This window comes from Salmo trutta, chromosome 38 (genome assembly GCF_901001165.1).
Source record: "Salmo trutta chromosome 38, fSalTru1.1, whole genome shotgun sequence".
NCBI lineage: Eukaryota > Metazoa > Chordata > Actinopteri > Salmoniformes > Salmonidae > Salmo > Salmo trutta.
Genome location: NC_042994.1, coordinates 29,653,211 through 29,674,270, shown reverse-complemented (window position 1 = coordinate 29,674,270; position 21,060 = coordinate 29,653,211). Strand labels below are relative to the sequence as shown.

At 44.0% G+C, this 21,060-nt stretch overlaps 2 protein-coding genes across 10 annotated transcripts in view; one reads left to right on the top strand and one right to left on the bottom strand.

The window, feature by feature from the left end:
• Nucleotides 1-17,480, top strand: part of mslnb (mesothelin b) — a 121,004-nt gene extending 103,524 nt beyond the window's left edge. For all 8 annotated transcript variants that reach the window (XM_029740120.1, XM_029740117.1, XM_029740118.1 and 5 more), the window contains 10 exons: nt 2,571-2,761; nt 5,553-5,643; nt 5,843-5,978; nt 6,270-6,460; nt 7,112-7,273; nt 7,509-7,645; nt 8,509-8,642; nt 14,841-14,935; nt 15,415-15,676; nt 16,475-17,480. In XM_029740120.1, the coding sequence (XP_029595980.1) occupies nt 2,571-2,761; nt 5,553-5,643; nt 5,843-5,978; nt 6,270-6,460; nt 7,112-7,273; nt 7,509-7,645; nt 8,509-8,642; nt 14,841-14,935; nt 15,415-15,676; nt 16,475-16,563 (1,488 nt within the window). In that variant the 3' untranslated portion in view covers nt 16,564-17,480. The remainder of the gene's footprint in view (nt 1-2,570; nt 2,762-5,552; nt 5,644-5,842; nt 5,979-6,269; nt 6,461-7,111; nt 7,274-7,508; nt 7,646-8,508; nt 8,643-14,840; nt 14,936-15,414; nt 15,677-16,474) is intronic.
• Nucleotides 17,481-17,549: 69 nt separating this feature from the next.
• LOC115178800 (lipopolysaccharide-induced tumor necrosis factor-alpha factor homolog) lies at nt 17,550-20,384 on the bottom strand. Of its 2 annotated transcripts, none has more exons than XM_029740124.1 (5): nt 20,357-20,384; nt 19,636-19,704; nt 19,402-19,452; nt 19,047-19,179; nt 17,550-18,098 (listed from the first exon to the last, which is right to left on the bottom strand). In XM_029740124.1, the coding sequence occupies exons 3-5, from the start codon at nt 19,445-19,447 to the stop codon at nt 17,990-17,992; spliced, it is 288 nt and encodes a 95-aa protein (XP_029595984.1). In that variant the 5' UTR covers nt 19,448-19,452; nt 19,636-19,704; nt 20,357-20,384; the 3' UTR covers nt 17,550-17,989. The 2 variants fall into 2 exon arrangements, with proteins under 2 accessions (XP_029595984.1, XP_029595985.1); XM_029740125.1 differs by having other exon boundaries at nt 19,423-19,452.
• Nucleotides 20,385-21,060: the final 676 nt, after the last annotated feature.

Below are 21,060 nucleotides of genomic sequence, written 5' to 3'. Positions count from 1 at the left end.
ATATGTCATGCTTTATAAAGGGTTCAGAAATGTGGCATAGCTGTGTGACATAATTCCCAATGTCAAATGTGACATAACCCACTGTGTAGAAATATTATATAAACATGGGCTTTATGAAGGCTTAATGAAGCTTTATGAAGGCTTTATGTCGGCTTTATAAAGCTGCACTTAATTTAAAGCGGGACCTGAATTTATTACATTTTTATCTTACTGTATCTATTTAACTGTCAACTCTGTTACAATATATAATGACAATATAGAATGACAATATATAATGGCAATATAGAATGGCAGTATAGAATGACAATATAGAATGGCAGTATAGAATGACAATATATAAATGACAATATATAATGGTAATATAGAATGACAATATAGAATGGTAATGTAGAATGACAATATATAATGGTAATATAGAATGACAATATAGAATGGTAATATAGAATGACAATATAGAATGGTAATATAGAATGACAATATATAATGGTAATATAGAATGACAATATAGAATGGTAATATAGAATGACAATATATAATGGTAATATAGAATGACAATATAGAATGACAATATAGAATGACAATATAGAATGACAATATAGAATGGCAATATAGAATGGCAATATAGAATGGTAATATAGAATGACAATATAGAATGACAATATAGAATGGCAATATAGAATGGCAATATATAAATGGCAATATAGAAATTACAATATAGAATGGCAATATAGAATGGCAATATAGAATGGCAATATATAAATGGTAATATAGAATGACAATATAGAATGACAATATATAATGGCAATATAGAATGACAATATAGAATGACAATATAGAATGGCAATATAGAATAACAATATAGAATGGCAATATAGAATGGTAATATAGAATGACAATATAGAATGACAATATAGAATGGCAATATAGAATGGCAATATATAAATGGCAATATAGAAATGACAATGTAGAAAGGACAATATAGAATGGCAATATATAAATGACAATATATAAATGGCAATATATAAATGACAATATAGAATGGCAATATACACTGCTCAAAAAAATTAAGGGAACACTAAAATAACACATCCTAGATCTGAATGAATTAAATAATCTTATTAAATACTTTTTTCTTTACATAGTTGAATGTGCTGACAACAAAATCACACAAAAATAATCAATGGAAATCCAATTTATCAACCCATGGAAGTCTGGATTTGGAGTCACACTCACTTTTAAAGTGGATAACCACACTACAGGCTGATCCAACTTTGATGTAATGTCCTTAAAGCAAGTCAAAATGAGGCTCAGTAGTGTGTGTGGCCTCCACCTGCCTGTATGACCTCCCTACAACGCCTGGGCATGCTCCTGATGAGGTGGCGGTTGGTCTCCTGAGGGATCTCCTCCCAGACCTGGACTAAAGCATCCGCCAACTCCTGGTGCAACGTGGCGTTGGTGGATGGAGCGAGACATGATGTCCCAGATGTGCTCAATTGGATTCAGGTCTGGGGAACGGGCAGGCCAGTCCATAGCATCAATGCCTTCCTCTTGCAGGAACTGCTGACACACTCCAGCCACATGAGGTCTAGCATTGTCTTGCATTAGGAGGAACCCAGGGCCAACCGCACCAGCATATGGTCTCACAAGGGTTCTGAGGATCTCATCTTGGTACCTAATGGCAGTCAGGCTACCTCTGGCGAGCACATGGAGGGCTGTGCGGCCCCCCAAAGAAATGCCATCCCACACCATGACTGGCCCACCGCCAAACCGGTCATGCTGGAGGATGTTGCAGGCAGCAGAACGTTCTCCACGGCGTCTCCAGACTCTGTCACGTCTGTCACGTGCTCAGTGTGAAACTGCTTTCATCTGTGAAGAGCACAGGGCGCCAGTGGCGAATTTGCCAATCTTGGTGTTCTCTGGCAAATGCCAAACGTCCTGCACGGTGTTGGGCTGTAAGCACAACCCCCACCTGTGGACGTCGGGCCCTCATACCGCCCTCATGGAGTCTGTTTCTGACCGTTTGAGCAGACACATGCACATTTGTGGCCTGCTGGAGGTAATTTTGCTGGGTACTGGCAGTGCTCCTCCTGCTCCTCCTTGCACAAAGGTGGAGGTAGCGGTCCTGCTGCTGGGTTGTTTTCCTCCTATGGCCTCCTCCACGTCTCCTGATGTACTGGCCTGTCTCCTGGTAGCGCCTCCATGCTCTGGACACTACGCTGACAGACACAGCAAACCTTCTTGGCACAGCTCGCATTGATGTGCCATCCTGGATGAGCTGCACTACCTGAGCCACTTGTGTGGGTTGTAGACTCCGTCTCATGCTACCACTAGAGTGAAAGCACCGCCAGCATTCAAAAGTGACCAAAACATCAGCCAGAGTGTGATTGACTTGGAGTTACATTGTGTTGTTTAAGTGTTCCCTTTATTTTTTTGAGCAGTGTATAAATGACAATATAGAATGACAATATAGAATGACAATATAGAAATGCTCATGATATGAACTTACATTTGATGCGATCTGATTGGAAGTCGTGATGTCAGTGCTGTGTTGTGTCCATCTGTCCCTGCAGGGTATCATCGGCACGGTTCTGAGCAGTGACAACCTGCAGGTCCTAGGTAACATGGTGTGTGTTCTGGACGGTTCCTACATCCAGAACTCTGACCAGCTCATCCTGCAGAAACTACAGAACTGTAATGACCTCACCGACGAACAGGTGGCTGCCATAGAAACGCTGTTGACGTCTGGGAAAACACAGTACGGGTAAGTCAACATGGAAATAAACAAACGCATCTGATTGACTGGTCTGAAACTGACTGATTGACTAGGCTGAAACTAACTGACTGACTGACTGAGCTGAAACTGACTGACTGGGCTGAAACAGTATCTGAAGTTAGGATTGGGCCCTGAAATGTAAACATTATATGTCAGATACACTGATGTACGTGTTTTCCTGTCAACAGTGTCGTGTCTTTGAGCACCATTAAACTGAAGACATGTTTATCAAAATAACTCCCTGTTATTATTATTACGCGATTAAACTGATTAATCGTTTAACTGTCATTAACTAGGAGATCGGGGCACCAAGGAAAATATTCAGATTACAAAGTTAGAATTTTCCTAATATAACTTTCCTATATTATAACATTATATATTATATTATAGGCCGATTATCTTCTGGTTTAAATGGTGTATTTTACCTCGCGTCCAGTCTCATTCCAAATGTCGTAAATTGTTGTATCTGCACGAATCCAGCCTTTACTAAAGTCATCCATACATCAATTGTCTTAAAATCATTTATTTACTAAACTAAGTAATTCACAGAAAGCAAACAAACAGTAGTTATCGTTACAAAGAAATGGTATAGTAATGGTCCCTAGTGGGCTAAACCGGCATGGCGGCTTGTTAAACAAAGGGCCATAAAGGGCAGCTGAGAAGACACTACATTACATTTACATTTACGTCATTTAGCAGACGCTCTTATCCAGAGCGACTTACAGTCGAAATGCATACATTTCATACATTTTTTTTCTGTGCTGGCCCCCCGTGGGAGTCAAACCCACAACCCTGGCATTGCAAACACCATGCTCTACCAACTGAGCTACAGGGAAGGCTGCAGGAAGTTTCCTGTCAACACTACAGAGTTGATAAATATTAACAATTGATATGTTTTAATCCTTTGCACATGAACGCTCACTCATTCGGGAACAATTGCAATCAATATATATTTACGCTCAGTGTGTTGTCGGGATCCTTGTTGGAGAGTTTTTGTCCTGTTGGAGAGTTTTTGTCCTGTTCTCTCTCTCTCGGTTAGATGGATCTTTCAAAGCGACATTCATTAATGTCGTTATAGAATGGATGTTTCGTCGGTCTTCGCGTTCAATTATATAATTTCTAACTGCAGACTATTAATTAATATCAAAGACTTGTTATTATTCTGTCGGTCTCGATAGTCTAAAAGTTTAACCATGTGGTATAGTTAACTTTCAGTAGAGGAATTGGATGGTCAAACCTTGGCTCTCTCTTCTGAGGTAAGCTGGTCTGAAGAAAGTAAATCAGGGTGGGGTTTTATACGTGAACATAGAACAGGCTTGTCACATGATGCCTGGTCCTGTCTGTGTCCCTGGGGGGCGTGCCGATGACTGATTTAAGCTTTGAACAGAAATACATTCTATCACATTAACATCAGTACATAGCATCTCAACGTATTACAAATAGCTTTATCCTTATTAATACATTTTATACAACCATTTAGATGCAAGTCCCATAGCTGAGGCTATTATATAAACAGTTTTATGGTAATATGGCTATATTGTCTCTTCTGAGTATCACAAAATTGTACCAAGCGGACCAGTTCGTAGCTGGATTCTTCACCAATCTTTTATACCTTCTCCAGAACATAAATGTCGTTCGGTTCCCCAATTCTGTGAGTTGGATGAATTTCCTTGGTCTCTCTATGAAACCCCTCTGTGTCTCAACTGGGCCAGGCGGCAGGACATTCTCCTTTAGAATTTTACGACCGTTTTCACAGGGCCTGGGTAGGGAGAGGTAGGTAGGGGGATGGTGCAAGGGGGAGGGGGTCAACTGTGCTCCCTGTTCCCAGAGAGAGGGCAACGTCATGACAACAGTATAGTTGAGTCTGTACTGTGTGAGTTTCCTGTCAACAGTGTAGTTGAGTCTGTACTGTGTGAGTTTCCTGTCAACAGTATAGTTGAGTCTGTACTGTGTGATTGAGTTTCCTGTCAACAGTATAGTTGAGTCTGTACTGTGTGAGTTTCCTGTCAACACTATAGTTGAGTCTGTACTATGTGAGTTTCCTGTCAACAGTACAGTTGAGTCTGTACTGTGAGTTTCCTGTCAACAGTATAGTTGAGTCTGTACTGTGTGAGTTTCCTGTCAACAGTGTAGTTGAGTCTGTACTGTGTGTGTTTCTTGTCAACAGTATAGTTGAGTCTGTACTGTGTGTGTTTCTTGTCAACAGTATAGTTGAGTCTGTACTGTGTGTGTTTTCCTGTCAACAGTATAGTAGAGTCTGTACTGTGTGATTGAGTTTCCTGTCAACAATATAGTTGAGTCTGTACTGTGTGAGTTTCCTGTCAACAGTATAGTTGAGTCTGTACTGTGTGAGTTTCCTGTCAACACTATAGTTGAGTCTGTACTGTGTGAGTTTCCTGTCAACACTATAGTTGAGTCTGTACTGTGTGAGTTTCCTGTCAACAGTATAGTTGAGTCTGTACTGTGTGAGTTTCCTGTCAACAGTATAGTTGAGTCTGTACTGTGAGTTTCCTGTCAACAGTACAGTTGAGTCTGTACTGTGAGTTTCCTGTCAACAGTATAGTTGAGTCTGTACTGTGAGTTTCCTGTCAACAGTACAGTTGAGTCTGTACTGTGAGTTTCCTGTCAACAGTACAGTTGAGTCTGTACTGTGAGTTTCCTGTCAACAGTATAGTTGAGTCTGTACTGTGTGAGTTTCCTGTCAACAGTATAGTTGAGTCTGTACTGTGTGAGTTTCCTGTCAACACTATAGTTGAGTCTGTACTGTGTGTTTCTCCAGACTCCCAGCTACCTGGAACAGAGAGACCCTGGACAACCTGGGCATTCTACCTCTCTACCTGACATCCTCCTTCTACAGGAACTTCTCTAAGGTCACAAACCACTACACCTGGCTCTGTGTGTGTGTGTGTGTGTGTGTGTGTGTGTGTGTGTGTGTGTGTGTGTGTGTGTGTGTGTGTGTGTGTGTGTGTGTGTGTGTGTGTGTGTGTGTGTGTGTGTGTGTGTGTGTGTGTGTGTGTGTGTGTGTGTGTGTGTGTGTGTGTTTACAGGCTGTGTTCTGTTGTTCTCCAGAAAGTAAAGGGCCAGTTCCTACAGTCATTCCTGAAGGTGTTAAGAAAGAATGGAACGTCCAGACAGAAGAAGAGGAGGATGAAGACGGCTATCAGACAGTCCATCATCGAAAAATCACAGTCCAAACGCTCCATAGGTGTGTCCACCATGCACTAATATACAATTTCTGTCTGTCTGTCTGTCTTCCTGCTGAAGAGGGAATAACTGTCTGTCTGGTCTGGTCTGGTCTGGTCTGGTCTGGTCTGGTCTGGTCTGGTCTGGTCTGGTCTGGTCTGGTCTGGTCTGTCTGTCTGTCTGTCTGTCTGTCTGTCTGTCTGTCTGTCTGTCTGTCTTCCTGCTGAAGAGGGAATAACTGTCTGTCTGGTCTGGTCTGGTCTGTCTGTGTGTCCATAGTGAGTGAATAACAGTACTCTCCTCCCTGTCCTAGTGAGTGAATGCACAGTGGGAAATATCACTCAGGTGACGATCAGTGAGAGTACGTTCCCTTTCAACTACGAGACTGTGACCAAGTTCAACTGCTGCCTGACGGCCAAGACAGTTGTTGACAACCTGGAGGCCATCACCGCCAAGGTGGACGACCAGGAATACCTTGAAGTGGTCCTGGCGAGACTCAGAGAGGTACTGTACGCTTTCAGACAAAGAATAAGAATCAACTTTATTCACCAAGTACATTAACACATTTTGGTGATAGACAACACAGTCACAATGTTACCTGGTGATATGGTGCTGTTGGTGATAGACAACACAGTCAGAATGTTACCTGGTGATATGGTGCTGATGGTTATAGACAAGATTTAGAGACAGAATACAGGCAGGGGAGTTTACACAAAGTGAACTTACCTTATATACAAATAGGTAGGTTGAACATAGAGCCGTATAACGTGTTTTACTGACGTATGTTTTGTAGTATCGCTTGATTCACATGTACGGTACACACACATCTGACCTGATATAAATACATAATCATTACATCTGACCTGATATAAATACATTTATCATTACATCTGACCTGATATAACTACATTATCATTACATCTGACCTGATATAACTACATTATCATTTCATCTGACCTGATATAAATACATTTATCATTTCATCTGACCTGATATAAATACATTTATCATTACATCTGACCTGATATAAATACATTATCATTACATCTGATTAACAGAGAGAATGTACAGATAGTATGACATGGGTGTTATGAAGCTCTATCCTCCTGTTGATTATGTGACTGTACTTCCTGTTTCCTGTGTCCCGCCCATCAGTTCTACTCCGCAAACTCCACCATCCCAGAAGCAAAGGTGCAGGTTCTTGGGCCGGCTTCGCGCGTTGCCACGAATGCTGACATCACCATGTGGAATATCACCAAGATCGACACACTGTCAGCTCTGATGGACTCCTCCTATGGAAACTGGGATGCTGCCATGGTAACCAGATGTGTCTGTCTGTCTGTCTGTCTGTCTGTCTGTCTGTCTGTCTGTCTGTCTGTCTGTCTGTCTGTCTGTCTGTCTGTCTGTCTGTCTGTCTGTCTGTCTGTCTGTCTGTCTGTCTGTCTGTCTGTCTGGTCTGTCTGTCTGTCTGTCTGTCTGTCTGTCTGTCTATCAAATGATTAACCAATCAATCAGTCTGCCATTTACCAATCTATTCATGTCCCCCCTATAGGCGCAGACCATCATCAGTAAGTACCTGAGGAACTCAGGAAATACTCTGGGCAGTGCAGAGCTCAACTCCATTGGTGGACCCAACCTGTGTTCACTAGACATCAGCCTCCTGAAGATCATTACACAGAGTAGCCTGAGGTAAGACAGAGAGGTGGACCCGACCTGTGTTCACTAGACATCAGCCTCCTGAAGACCATTACACAGAGTAGCCTGAGGTAAGACAGAGAGGTGGACCCGACCTGTGTTCACTAGACATCAGCCTCCTGAAGACCATTACACAGAGTAGCCTGAGGTATGACAGAGAGGTGGACCCGACCTGTGTTCACTAGACACCAGCCTCCTGAAGACCATTACACAGAGTAGCCTGAGGTAAGACAGAGAGGAGGACCCGACCTGTGTTCACTAGACCCCAGCCTCCTGAAGATCATTACACAGTAATGTAATAGTAATAACTGTTACCCTTATTACTAAGATGGGTATCACAGCTAACATTTTCCATAGGAAAACATGTAACACTTAGCCGCTATGCTAACACTAGCTTGCCAGCATCCTGAAGACCGTTACTACAGAGGAGAGCCTAAAGTCCTCCCCTCCCCCCGTTACCGTGGAAACACCACAGATGCTTTTTTTAGAATAGTCCGGGGGGAGGGAGATGACAGCTGCATTTCAGTTCTATTGGATCATTTTTAAAGCCTTTTTATAGGTGGAGCCGCTGGTTTCAATTTGTTTTCAATGGCGCACTTGTTGGAATTTTTCAAATGGAAACTAATGACCTATTTTGTGGTTTGATTCTTTACTGAAATGTGACAGGCTGTTACAGTCTGGGCTGTTTTAGGAGATGGCTTGAGATGAATTGACGTGCTTTTATTCAACCTTCAACTGTTTCTACTGGTCTGCCCACTTACCTATAGTGTGTTGACGTGTGTCTTATCCTGATCTACAGTATGAGGAACAATAAGACAAGTGTGTTGACGTGTGTTATCTGTTTAACCGTGTTGCAGTAAGGCCAATGCCCTGACGGTGACCAACTGCAACATAACGAAGAAGAGAACGCTGTTCATCATTGCTGAAGGAGCCTTCCAGAGCCGTAGTACTGTCTCTGCTACCTCCTACCAGCTAACACAGCCATACATAGGTACCTCTACCTCCTACCAGCTAACACAGCCATACATAGGTACCTCTACCTCCTACCAGCTAACACAGCCATACATAGGTACCTCTACCTCCTACCAGCTAACACAGCCATACATAGGTACCTCTACATCCTACCAGCTAACACAGCCATACATAGGTACCTCTACCTCCTACCAGCTAACACAGCCATACATAGGTACCTCTACCTCCTACCAGCTAACACAGCCATACATAGGTACCTCTACCTCCTACCAGCTAACACAGCCATACATAGGTACCTCTACATCCTACCAGCTAACACAGCCATACATAGGTACCTCTACCTCCTACCATCTAACACAGCCATACATAGGTACCTCTACCTCCTACCAGCTAACACAGCCATACATAGGTACCTCAACCTCCTACCAGCTAACACAGCCATACATACATACATAACATACATACAGTTGAAGTCGGAAGTTTACATACACTTAGGTTGGAGTCATTAAAACTCGTTTTTCAACCACTCCACACATTTCTTGATAACAAACTATAGGTTTGGCAAGTCGGTTAGGACATCTACTTTGTGCATGACACACAAGTCATTTTTCCAACAATTGTTTAGACAGATAATTTCACTTATAATTCAATGTATCACAATTCCAGTGGGTCAGAAGTTTACATACACTAAGTTGACTGTGCCTTTAAACAGCATGGAAAATTCCAGAAAATTATGTCATGGGTTTAGAAGCTTCTGATAGGCTAATTGACATCATTTGAGTCAATTGGAGGTGTACCTGTGGATGTATTTCAAGGCCTACCTTCAAACTCAGTGCCTCTTTGCTTGACATCATGGGAAAATCAAAAGAAATCAGCCAAGACCTCAGAAAAAAAATTGTAGACCTCCACAAGTCTGGTTCATCCTTGGGAGCAATTTCCAAACGCCTGAAGGTACCACGTTCATCTGTATAAACAATAGTACGCAAGTATAAACACCATGGGACCACGCAGTCGTCATACCGCTCAGGAAGGAGACGCGTTCTGTCTCCTAGAGATGAACGTGCTTTGGTGCGAAAAGTTCAAATCAATCCCAGAACAACAGCAAAAGACCTTGTGAAGATGCTGGAGGAAACAGGTACAAAAGTATCTATATCCACAGTAAAACAAGTCCTATATCAACATAACCTGAAAGGCCGCTCAGCAAGGAAGAAGCCACTGCTCAAAAACCGGCATAAAAAAGCCAGACTACGGTTTGCAACTGCACATGGGGGAAAAGATCATACTTTTTGGAGAAATGTCCTCTGGTCTGATGAATCAAAAATAGAACTGTTTGGCCATAATGACCATCGTTATGTTTGGAGGAAAAAGGGGGAGGCTTGCAAGCCGAAGAACACCATCCCAACCGTGAAGCACGGTGGTGGCAGCAACATGTTGTGGGGGTGTTTTGCTGCCGGAGGGACTGGTGCACTTCACAAAATAGATGGCATCATGAGGAGGGAAAATTATGTAGATAAATTGAAGCAACATCTCAAGACATTAGTCAGGAAGTTAAAGCTTGGTCTCAAATGGGTCTTCCAAATGGACAATGACCCCAAGCATACTTCCAAAGTTGTGGCAAAATGGCATAAGGACAACAAAGTCAAGGTATTGGAGTGGCCATTACAAAGCCCTGACCTCAATCCTATAGAAGATTTGTGGGCAGAACTGAAAAAGCATGTGCGATCAAGGAGGCCTACAAACCTGACTCAGTTACACCAGTTCTGTCAGGAGGAATGGGCCAAAATTCACCCAACTTATTGAGGGAAGCTTGTGGAAGGCTACCCGAAGCGTTTTGACCCAAGTTAAACAATTTAAAGGCAATGCTACCAAATACTAATTGAGTGTATGTAAACTTCTGACCCACTGGGAATGTGATGAAAGAAATAAAAGCTGAAATAAATCATTCTCTCTACTATTATTCTGACATTTAACATTCTTAAAATAAAGTGGTGATCCTAAATGACCTAAGACAGGGAATTATTACGAGGATTACATGTTAGGAATTGTGGAAAAATGAGTTTAAATGTATTTGGTTAAGGTGTATGTAAACTTCCAACTTCAACTGTACATACATGCATACCTCTACTACCCTACTAGCTAACACAGCCATACATATACATACATACACATAGATAGATACACATAGATACATACATAGATACATACATACATACATACATACATACATACATACATACATACATACATACATACATACATACCTCTACTATCCCACCAACTAACACAGCCATACTTAAGTACGGCTCTGTCTCTCTTTCTCTGATTCCCCCCATCCATATCGCTGTCTTTCCCTTTCTTCTGTCTGTCCACTAGGTGGTGCTAACTCAGCCTACTCTGTCTGTCCACTAGGTGGTGCTAACTCAGCCTACTCTCTGTCTGTCCACTAGGTGGTGCTGACTCAGCCTACTCTCTGTCTGTCCACTAGGTGGTGCTGACTCAGCCTACTCTCTGTCTGTCCACTAGGTGGTGCTGACTCAGCCTACTCTCTGTCTGTCCACTAGGTGGTGCTGACTCAGCCTACTCTGTCTGACCACTAGGTGGTGCTAACTCAGCCTACTCTGTCTGTCCACTAGGTGGTGCTAACTCAGCCTACTCTCTGTCTGTCCACTAGGTGGTGCTGACTCAGCCTACTCTCTGTCTGTCCACTAGGTGGTGCTGACTCAGCCTACTCTCTGTCTGTCCACTAGGTGGTGCTGACTCAGCCTACTCTCTGTCTGTCCACTAGGTGGTGCTGACTCAGCCTACTCTGTCTGTCCACTAGGTGGTGCTGACTCAGTCTACTCTCTGTCTGTCCACTAGGTGGTGCTGACTCAGCCTACTCTCTGTCTGTCCACTAGGTGGTGCTGACTCAGTCTACTCTCTGTCTGTCCACTAGGTGGTGCTGACTCAGCCTACTCTCTGTCTGTCCACTAGGTGGTGCTGACTCAGCCTACTCTCTGTCTGTCCACTAGGTGGTGCTAACTCAGCCTACTCTCTGTCTGTCCACTAGGTGGTGCTGACTCAGCCTACTCTCTGTCTGTCCACTAGGTGGTGCTAACTCAGCCTACTCTCTGTCTGTCCACTAGGTGGTGCTAACTCAGACTACTCTGTCTGTCCACTAGGTGGTGCTAACTCAGCCTACTCTCTGTCTGTCCACTAGGTGGTGCTAACTCAGCCTACTCTCTGTCTGTCCACTAGGGGGTGCTGACTCAGCCTACTCTCTGTCTGTCCACTAGGTGGTGCTGACTCAGCCTACTCTGTCTGTCCACTAGGTGGTGCTGACTCAGCCTACTCTGTGTCTGTCCACTAGGTGGTGCTGACTCAGCCTACTCTCTGTCTGTCCACTAGGTGGTGCTGACTCAGCCTACTCTGTCTGTCCACCAGGTGGTGCTGACTCAGCCTACTCTGTCTGTCCACTAGGTGATGCTGACTCAGCCTACTCTCTGTCTGTCCACTAGGTGGTGCTGACTCAGCCTACTCTCTGTCTGTCCACTAGGTGGTGCTAACTCAGCCTACTCTCTGTCTGTCCACTAGGTGGTGCTAACTCAGCCTACTCTCTGTCTGTCCACTAGGTGGTGCTGACTCAGCCTACTCTGTCTGTCCACTAGGTGGTGCTGACTCAGCCTACTCTCTGTCTGTCCACTAGGTGGTGCTGACTCAGCCTACTCTCTGTCTGTCCACTAGGTGGTGCTAACTCAGCCTACTCTCTGTCTGTCCACTAGGTGGTGCTGACTCAGCCTACTCTCTGTCTGTCCACTAGGTGGTGCTAACTCAGCCTACTCTCTGTCTGTCCACTAGGTGGTGCTGACTCAGCCTACTCTCTGTCTGTCCACTAGGTGGTGCTGACTCAGCCTACTCTCTGTCTGTCCACTAGGTGGTGCTGACTCAGCCTACTCTCTGTCTGTCCACTAGGTGGTGCTAACTCAGCCTACTCTCTGTCTGTCCACTAGGTGGTGCTGACTCAGCCTACTCTCTGTCTGTCCACTAGGTGGTGCTGACTCAGCCTACTCTCTGTCTGTCCACTAGGTGGTGCTGACTCAGCCTACTCTCTGTCTGACCACTAGGTGGTGCTAACTCAGCCTACTCTGTCTGTCCACTAGGTGGTGCTGACTCAGCCTACTCTCTGTCTGTCCACTAGGTGGTGCTGACTCAGCCTACTCTCTGTCTGTCCACTAGGTGGTGCTGACTCAGCCTACTCTCTGTCTGTCCACTAGGTGGTGCTGACTCAGCCTACTCTGACTGTCCACTAGGTGGTGCTGACTCAGCCTACTCTCTGTCTGTCCACTAGGTGGTGCTGACTCAGCCTACTCTCTATCTGTCCACTAGGGGGTGCTGACTCAGCCTACTCTGTCTGTCCACTAGGTGGTGCTGACTCAGCCTACTCTGTCTGTCCACTAGGTGGTGCTGACTCAGCCTACTCTCTGTCTGTCCACTAGGTGGTGCTAACTCAGCCTACTCTCTGTCTGTCCACTAGGTGGTGCTGACTCAGCCTACTCTCTGTCTGTCCACTATGTGGTGCTAACTCAGCCTACTCTCTGTCTGTCCACTAGGTGGTGCTAACTCAGCCTACTCTGTCTGTCCACTAGGTGGTGCTGACTCAGCCTACTCTGTCTGTCCACTAGGTGGTGCTGACTCAGCCTACTCTGTCTGTCCACTAGGTGGTGCTAACTCAGCCTACTCTCTGTCTGTCCACTAGGTGGTGCTGACTCAGCCTACTCTGTCTGTCCACTAGGTGGTGCTGACTCAGCCTACTCTGTCTGTCCACCAGGTGGTGCTGACTCAGCCTACTCTCTGTCTGTCCACTAGGTGGTGCTGACTCAGCCTACTCTCTGTCTGTCCACTATGTGGTGCTGACTCAGCCTACTCTGTCTGTCCACTAGGTGGTGCTGACTCAGCCTACTCTGTCTGTCCACTAGGTGGTGCTGACTCAGCCTACTCTGTCTGTCCACTAGGTGGTGCTGACTCAGCCTACTCTCTGTCTGTCCACTAGGTGGTGCTGACTCAGCCTACTCTGTCTGACCACTAGGTGGTGCTGACTCAGCCTACTCTGTCTGTCCACTAGGTGGTGCTGACTCAGCCTACTCTCTGTCTGTCCACTAGGTGGTGCTGACTCAGCCTACTCTGTCTGTCCACTAGGTGGTGCTGACTCAGCCTACTCTGTCTGTCCACTAGGTGGTGCTGACTCAGCCTACTCTGTCTGTCCACTAGGTGGTGCTGACTCAGCCTACTCTGTCTGTCCACTAGGTGGTGCTGACTCAGCCTACTCTCTGTCTGTCCACTAGGTGGTGCTGACTCAGCCTACTCTGTCTGACCACTAGGTGGTGCTGACTCAGCCTACTCTGTCTGTCCACTAGGTGGTGCTGACTCAGCCTACTCTGTCTGTCCACCAGGTGGTGCTGACTCAGCCTACTCTGTCTGTCCACTAGGTGGTGCTGACTCAGCCTACTCTGTCTGTCCACTAGGTGGTGCTGACTCAGCCTACTCTGTCTGTCCACTAGGTGGTGCTGACTCAGCCTACTCTGTCTGTCCACTAGGTGGTGCTGACTCAGCCTACTCTCTGTCTGTCCACTATGTGGTGCTGACTCAGCCTACTCTCTGTCTGTCCACTAGGTGATGCTGACTCAGCCTACTCTGTCTGTCCACTAGTTGGTGCTAACTCAGCCTACTCTCTGTCTGTCCACTATGTGGTGCTAACTCAGCCTACTCTCTGTCTGTCTACTAGGTGGTGCTGACTCAGCCTACTCTCTGTCTGTCCACTAGGTGGTGCTAACTCGGCCTACTCTCTGTCTGTCCACTAGGTGGTGCTAACTCAGCCTACTCTCTATCTGTCCACTAGGTGGTGCTAACTCAGCCTACTCTCTGTCTGTCCACTAGGTGGTGCTAACTCAGCCTACTCTCTGTCTGTCCACCAGGTGGTGCTGACTCAGCCTACTCTCTGTCTGTCCACTAGGTGGTGCTAACTCAGCCTACTCTCTGTCTGTCCACTAGGTGGTGCTAACTCAGCCTACTCTCTGTCTGTCCACTAGGTGGTGCTAACTCAGCCTACTCTCTGTCTGTCCACTAGGTGGTGCTAACTCAGCCTACTCTCTGTCTGTCCACTAGGTGGTGCTGACTCAGCCTACTCTCTGTCTGTCCACTAGGTGGTGCTAACTCAGCCTACTCTCTGTCTGTCCACTAGGTGGTGCTGACTCAGCCTACGTCCAGCGTCTGTCCACCTCTAACATTAATATGGACATGGACACTTTCATCAGCCTGGACCCTACTGTTATACAGGTGTGTCTGTGTGTGTTTCTACATCTATCTGTCTGTCTGTCTGTCTGTGTGTCTGTCTGTCTATCTGTTTGTGTGTGTGTGTGTGTCTGTGTGCGTTTCTACATCTGTCTGTCTGTGTGTCTGTTTATCTGTCTGTCTGTTTGTGTGTGTTTGTGTGCGTTTCTACGTCTGTCTGTCTGTCTGTCTGTCTGTCTGTCTGTCTGTCTGTCTGTCTGTCTGTCTGTGTGCGTTTCTATGTCTGTCTGTCTGTCTGTCTGTCTGTCTGTCTGTCTGTCTGTCTGTCTGTCTGTCTGTCTGTCTGTCTGTGTTTCTACATCTGTGTGTGTGTGTGTGTGTGTGTGTGTGTGTGTGTGTGTGTGTGTGTGTGTGTGTGTGTGTGTGTGTGTGTGTGTGTGTGTGTGTGTGTGTGTGTGTGTGTGTGTGTTTTTCTACAACTGTATCTAGTTATCCCCCTAACCCCTCCACCCCTCCTCCCTCAGACTCTGGGTGTGAGCCAGGTCAAAGGTCTGCTGGGTTCTAACCTGCCAGAGCTGAAGAGCTATGAGAACCAGAGCGTGGTCCAGACCTGGATCAGCACCCGTTTCCAGGCCGACCTGGACTCCCTGGGGCTGGATCTTAAGGGGGGCAAGGCTGACCCCACCACGGTTGGTGTGGGGAACATCATACTTCCTATTACCAGTGCAGGGGTAGCTGGAGGAGCTGGGCCAGTCACCACCGTGGCTGGAGGAGCTGCTACTACAGGTAAAACATGACCGTTCCTTTTTATCTATGAAAGATCAGCCGGTTCTCTTTCATTTCTCTGTGATAGTTTGATTATTAACCGTTTATAATGTGCTGTATATGATTAGAGGCTCGGTGAACAATGTTATAATGTATTGTTTCAATCAATCTAATTTATTTATGAAGCCCTTCTTACATCAGCTGATGTCCCAAAGTGCTGTACAGAATCCCAGCCTAAAACCCCAAACAGCAAGCAATGCAGGTGTAGAAGCACAGTGGCTAGGAAAAACTCCCTAGAAAGGCAGGAACCTAGGAAGAAACCTAGAGAGGAACCAGGCTATGAGGGGTGGCCAGTCCTCTTCTGGCTGTGCCGGGTGGAGATTATAACAGAACATGGCCAAGATGTTCAAATGTTCATAAATGGCCAGCAGGGTGAAATAATAATAATCACAGTGGTTGTAGAGGGTGCAACAGGTCAGCACCTCAGGAGTAAATGTCTGTTGGCTTTTCATAGCCGATCATTCAGAGTTAGAGACAGCAGGTGCGGTAGAGAGAGAGAGTGCAAAACAGAAGGTCCGGGACAAGGTAGCACGTCCAGTGAACAGGTCAGGGTTCCATAGCCACAGGCAGAACAGTTGAAACTGGAGCAGCAGCACGACCAGGTGGACTGGGGACAGCAAGGAGTCATCAGGCCAGGTAGTCCTGAGGCATGGTCCTAGGGCTCAGGTCCTCCGAGAGAGAGAAATGTTTATGATTAGAGGTTATGATTAGAGGTTCAGTGAACAGAGTTATGATGTATGTTTCTGTGTTTCTGTGTAGCGAGCGGCGGAGCGATCAACAGACCAACGTTCGGCCTCCACCTTCTCCTCACCACTCTGGCCATCGCTGTCCTGTACCTTCTACACTGATTTCAGAGATTTTAGATTTCAGAGTGAGAGAGTTAACTGACTCCATAGCATCAAGTCGCATTCGGCTCAGACAGGGAAAAACATAATGTAAAGTTCTCAAACAGGAAACAAAAATGTATACATTTAGAGTCAGGTAGTGCCTTAGATATTGTAAATATCACTGAATACAAGGATATACTGGACCTATCAAAAGACTGTAAAACAATCTAGCACTTTAGTCATGTGAATGTTTCTGTTCTGACAAGGTCTTCACACCATTTTATTTAAGTGTATTCACTTTGTATGTTGTATCTTCTGTCTTGGTGGTTGGAATGTTGTTGGAATTAACCATTTTCTGTCTTGGTTGCTGGAATGAAGTCTGTTCTGTCTTGGTGGTTGGAATGAACTATTTTCTGTCTTGGTTGCTGGAATGTTGTTTAAAGAAGTATTTTTAGGGCTCTATTCAGTCTGTATAGCTGAAATGTAAAGGTCATTTTTTATTGAGCCAACATCTGCAGCATTTACCGTGAATGCAGTCTACACTACGGGAACATTGCCTTTAAATTTCAACCTGTAACGCTGCATACAGCCCTTTGTCTTTGTCTTTCAGTGAAAATATGAAGGTATTTCATTAGATGACAAAGAAGTCTTGTGTTGGTGATGTCGTCTTTCTGGGAGAGCCATTTGTTTTATCGGGGTTAGTATCTCCATACAGTACGCCAACACTTATCTACCGAGCCAAAACGCTGTTCAATGTCATGACAACCAATTCCTCTAGTGTAGAATGATTCTGTCATTAGAATGTCACTGTGCTTCTGTTCATGTCAGCTCAAACTGTGGTCTGTCTTCTCAAAGCTGCCGTTTGTTGATACTAAATAGCAGATGTTGAACGTATGATTTAATTAATAAAAATATATATTATTGCACAATCCCCCCCACAAAAACTGATATTTTATTCATAAAGAAATAAACAGCCTATGAACTAACAACAAAATATTGTGAAATTATTGTAATTTTCAGGGCTCAGTTTATTCTTAACAAACCAGTACAGTACTCAATCAGAAAGACTCACAGTGCTGCATGAGACAATTATAGTAATATAACTTACAGATCATACAATAACCATCAAACCATGAATATTCACATTCTATGTTTTCTATGGCACAAATATTTTACCGTTGCCAAGGCAGCGGTTAACTGCATAGCAAGGGACAGGGCAGGATGGGATGGAACACTGTCAATGACAACATTCTGTGACAGTTAAATTGTTATATTGAATTAAACTAATTTGTTTTTCAAACGCATGGTAGACTGCTGTGCAGTTCTACTGGGGGGAAGCTGAGAGAAACAGACTGTTTTGGAAGAACAACAACATGTCTCAGAAGACAAGACACAATGTTGTAGCTAGCTTCCCAAAAGACACTGGAGACTCCTGCAGGTTATGCGATTATAAGCGCTTATAAACCCCCAGGATGGTCTTGCAGGAGGGACACGTGTGCTTGGCGTCTTTGAGCCTGTCGAAACAGAAAGGGATGAGACAGCAACCCAGAACAAACCTGAGGAGGAGGAGAACAAACAACGGTCAAACATTGTATTGAGATGCATCTTAAGGCCTTAAAGGGATTTTTTTTCTCTTAATCACAATCAACTTTTACCAGTTAAATGTAGACACAAATAAAATACATTTTGTATAAAAAAAAATTAAAATATCTCATTAAATACAGTATATGCATATATACACAAATGCATTTCAACCTGGACACTGGATGAAGTCAGCCTGAATATTTTGGTTTCATTTTGTTAAGACCCTCCTGGACCGGACTTGACCAGAGCAGATTGTGGATAAATACTGTTTTCATCTTTCTATCTGTAAAATACTAAAGTGATAGGTAAAATGCATTTTTGGTGCATTTTTCCAAAGAAAATGTTATCTAGAATAAACAATTGACAACAATTCCCTCTGGGCAAGTCTGGAGAATACATCTAAGCATAACCTCACAACATGTGGTGAGCGTAGATGATTCTGAAGCTGAGATAAATTAGTTGAAAGAGTCTGACTTTCAGGAAATGGCAGTTAAAAGTCAAGTACACTGAAATTAGACTACCAAAGCCTAATTACACCCAATCACAATCTCATCAAAGTAAGTTACGAAATATAGTCCAGTTTGTAACATTCTTTATGAAATGGCCTTTTAAATTATGTTTAATTTAATGTAGTGAGCTTTGACATTTTTGGCGGTAGTAATGATAAAAAAAAACAAATACATACATTTTCATCAAGTTTGACATTTGTGTGTTTATTTTGTGAAAATACTAATATTAATGGATCAAAATACCAACAAATCTCAGAATTGATAGATAGATGCAAGTTATTTCAGCCTGTGGTGCCTGACCATAACCCACTGACTAACAGTAGGATAGGCTTTCACCACACACACACACACACACACACACACACACACACACACACACACACACACACACACACACACGTACGTACGTACCCACAGAAGAAGAGTCCTCCACAGAAGAGGTAGGTGAGGACACCAGAGGAGAAGTCAACCTTAGTGACCATGGTCTGGTGACAGTTAGGACAGGTCATCTGGACAGGACTGTCCCCAAATGCACCGATGGCCACTGGAGGAGGGGGGAGTAGACAAAGTATTAGTTCATTCTCTAATGCATTCATTTTGTTAATTCATTCATTCCTACAGTACCTCACAGCATGGCTTAATTCATCTATCAATTAATTCACTCATTCATTCATTCATTCATCCATTATTTACTTTCTTCCAACTATCTGTCCACTGAAAACACAAGGCTGTTTAACTTCCTTTATAGTTAAGAGTTTCACTCAACCCAAAGTACAGTAGGACATACCAACAGGCACCTGGACGTTGGCCATCCTCCCTGAGAGGAAAAAGAGTACGAACGAAGAATACACAGAAAGACATACAATATACTAATGGAACACTCAACAAATGCTGATAGCCATAGAGAAAACATTCAAACTACAAATAAGTCTTATTTTTGATAAGCTTAAATTTTTCATCATTACTTTTCCAATAACAGAGTTTCTTATAAAGTACTTACAGATCCGCTGTAAGGGAGAGTCTTACTGCTCTGCTGGTCCAAAAGGAGTCTGTTACTCAGACTTTTCTTCTACTCAGTAAAACAGGAGGGTGAACAGAGTCAGTAGCCGGACCCGCCCATCCTACCAAACAGCCTATACTGCTAACTACTGTCCTGTCTTTGGCATCATTAGACTGAAGACTCATTTGTAGTTTATCAAATCAATTCTCTAATTATTATTACGTGATTAACTAATCAGGTAGATGTAATTAACTAGGAAGTCGGGGCACCAAGGAAAATATTCAGATTACAAAGTTATAATTTTCGTAATATAACTTTCAGATATTTTAATATCTGATCAATTAGTCTTCTCATTAATTAATTATTCTTTACCTCACGTCAGTCTCATTCCAAACATCGTAAATTGTTGGTTATCTGCACGAACCCAGTCTTCACTATGAGTCATCCATACATCAATTGTCTTAAATCATTTATTTACTAACTAAATAAATCACAGAAATGCATAAACAAACAGTAGATATGGTTACAAGGAAATGATAGCGGATGTGCCCTAGTGGGCTAAACCGGCATGGAGGCTTGGTGGACAAAAGGGAAGTGGGTGTCGACTGAGATCAGACACCACAAAGTTGATAATTATAACCATTGAAATGCTAATCCTTTGCACATGAACGCTCACTCATTCGGGAATAATTGCAATCAATATATATATATATATATTTACGCTCAGTGTGTCGTCCTGATCTCTGTTGGAATGTTTGTTTCTGTTGGAGAGTTTGTCCGCCCTCTCTCTCTCTCTCTCTCTGCCGTGGTTAGAATGGATAGTTCAGAGTAACATTCAGCAATATCGTTATAGAGTAGATGTTTCGGCGGTTGTCGGTCTTCGCGTTCAACGATACCGAATTCCTAGCTGCAGACTAGTAATTAGTATCAAAGATTTGTTCTTATTCTGTCGGTTTGATAGTCTAAGAGTTTAACCACGTGGTATGGTTAAGAATTCAGCAAGAGAAATGCATGGTCTCTACTCAAACCTTAGCCCTCTGTGATGAGGTACTGGTCTCTACTCAAACCTTAGCCCTCTCGTAATTGAGGTAAACTTGGTCTGAAGATATATAACCCCACCTTGGGTTTTCTTCGGAGCAGCAGAAAGGGACGGTCCCATGACGCCAGCTCAATATCTGCACTCATGGGCGGGCCTCTGATTTAAACGCCAAAGGGAATTGGAGTTTCCTTCATTAAACAGTCTAAAATCACATTACATAATTTCAGAAAGTGTTTCATCTTTACTCATTCCTTTTATACAACAATTAGATGTAAGCCTCATAACTGAGACTCTTGTATAAACAGGATTATGGTAACGTGGCTGTATTGTCTCTCATGAGTTTCACAAAATTGTACCAAACGGACCAGTTCGTAGCTGGCTACGTC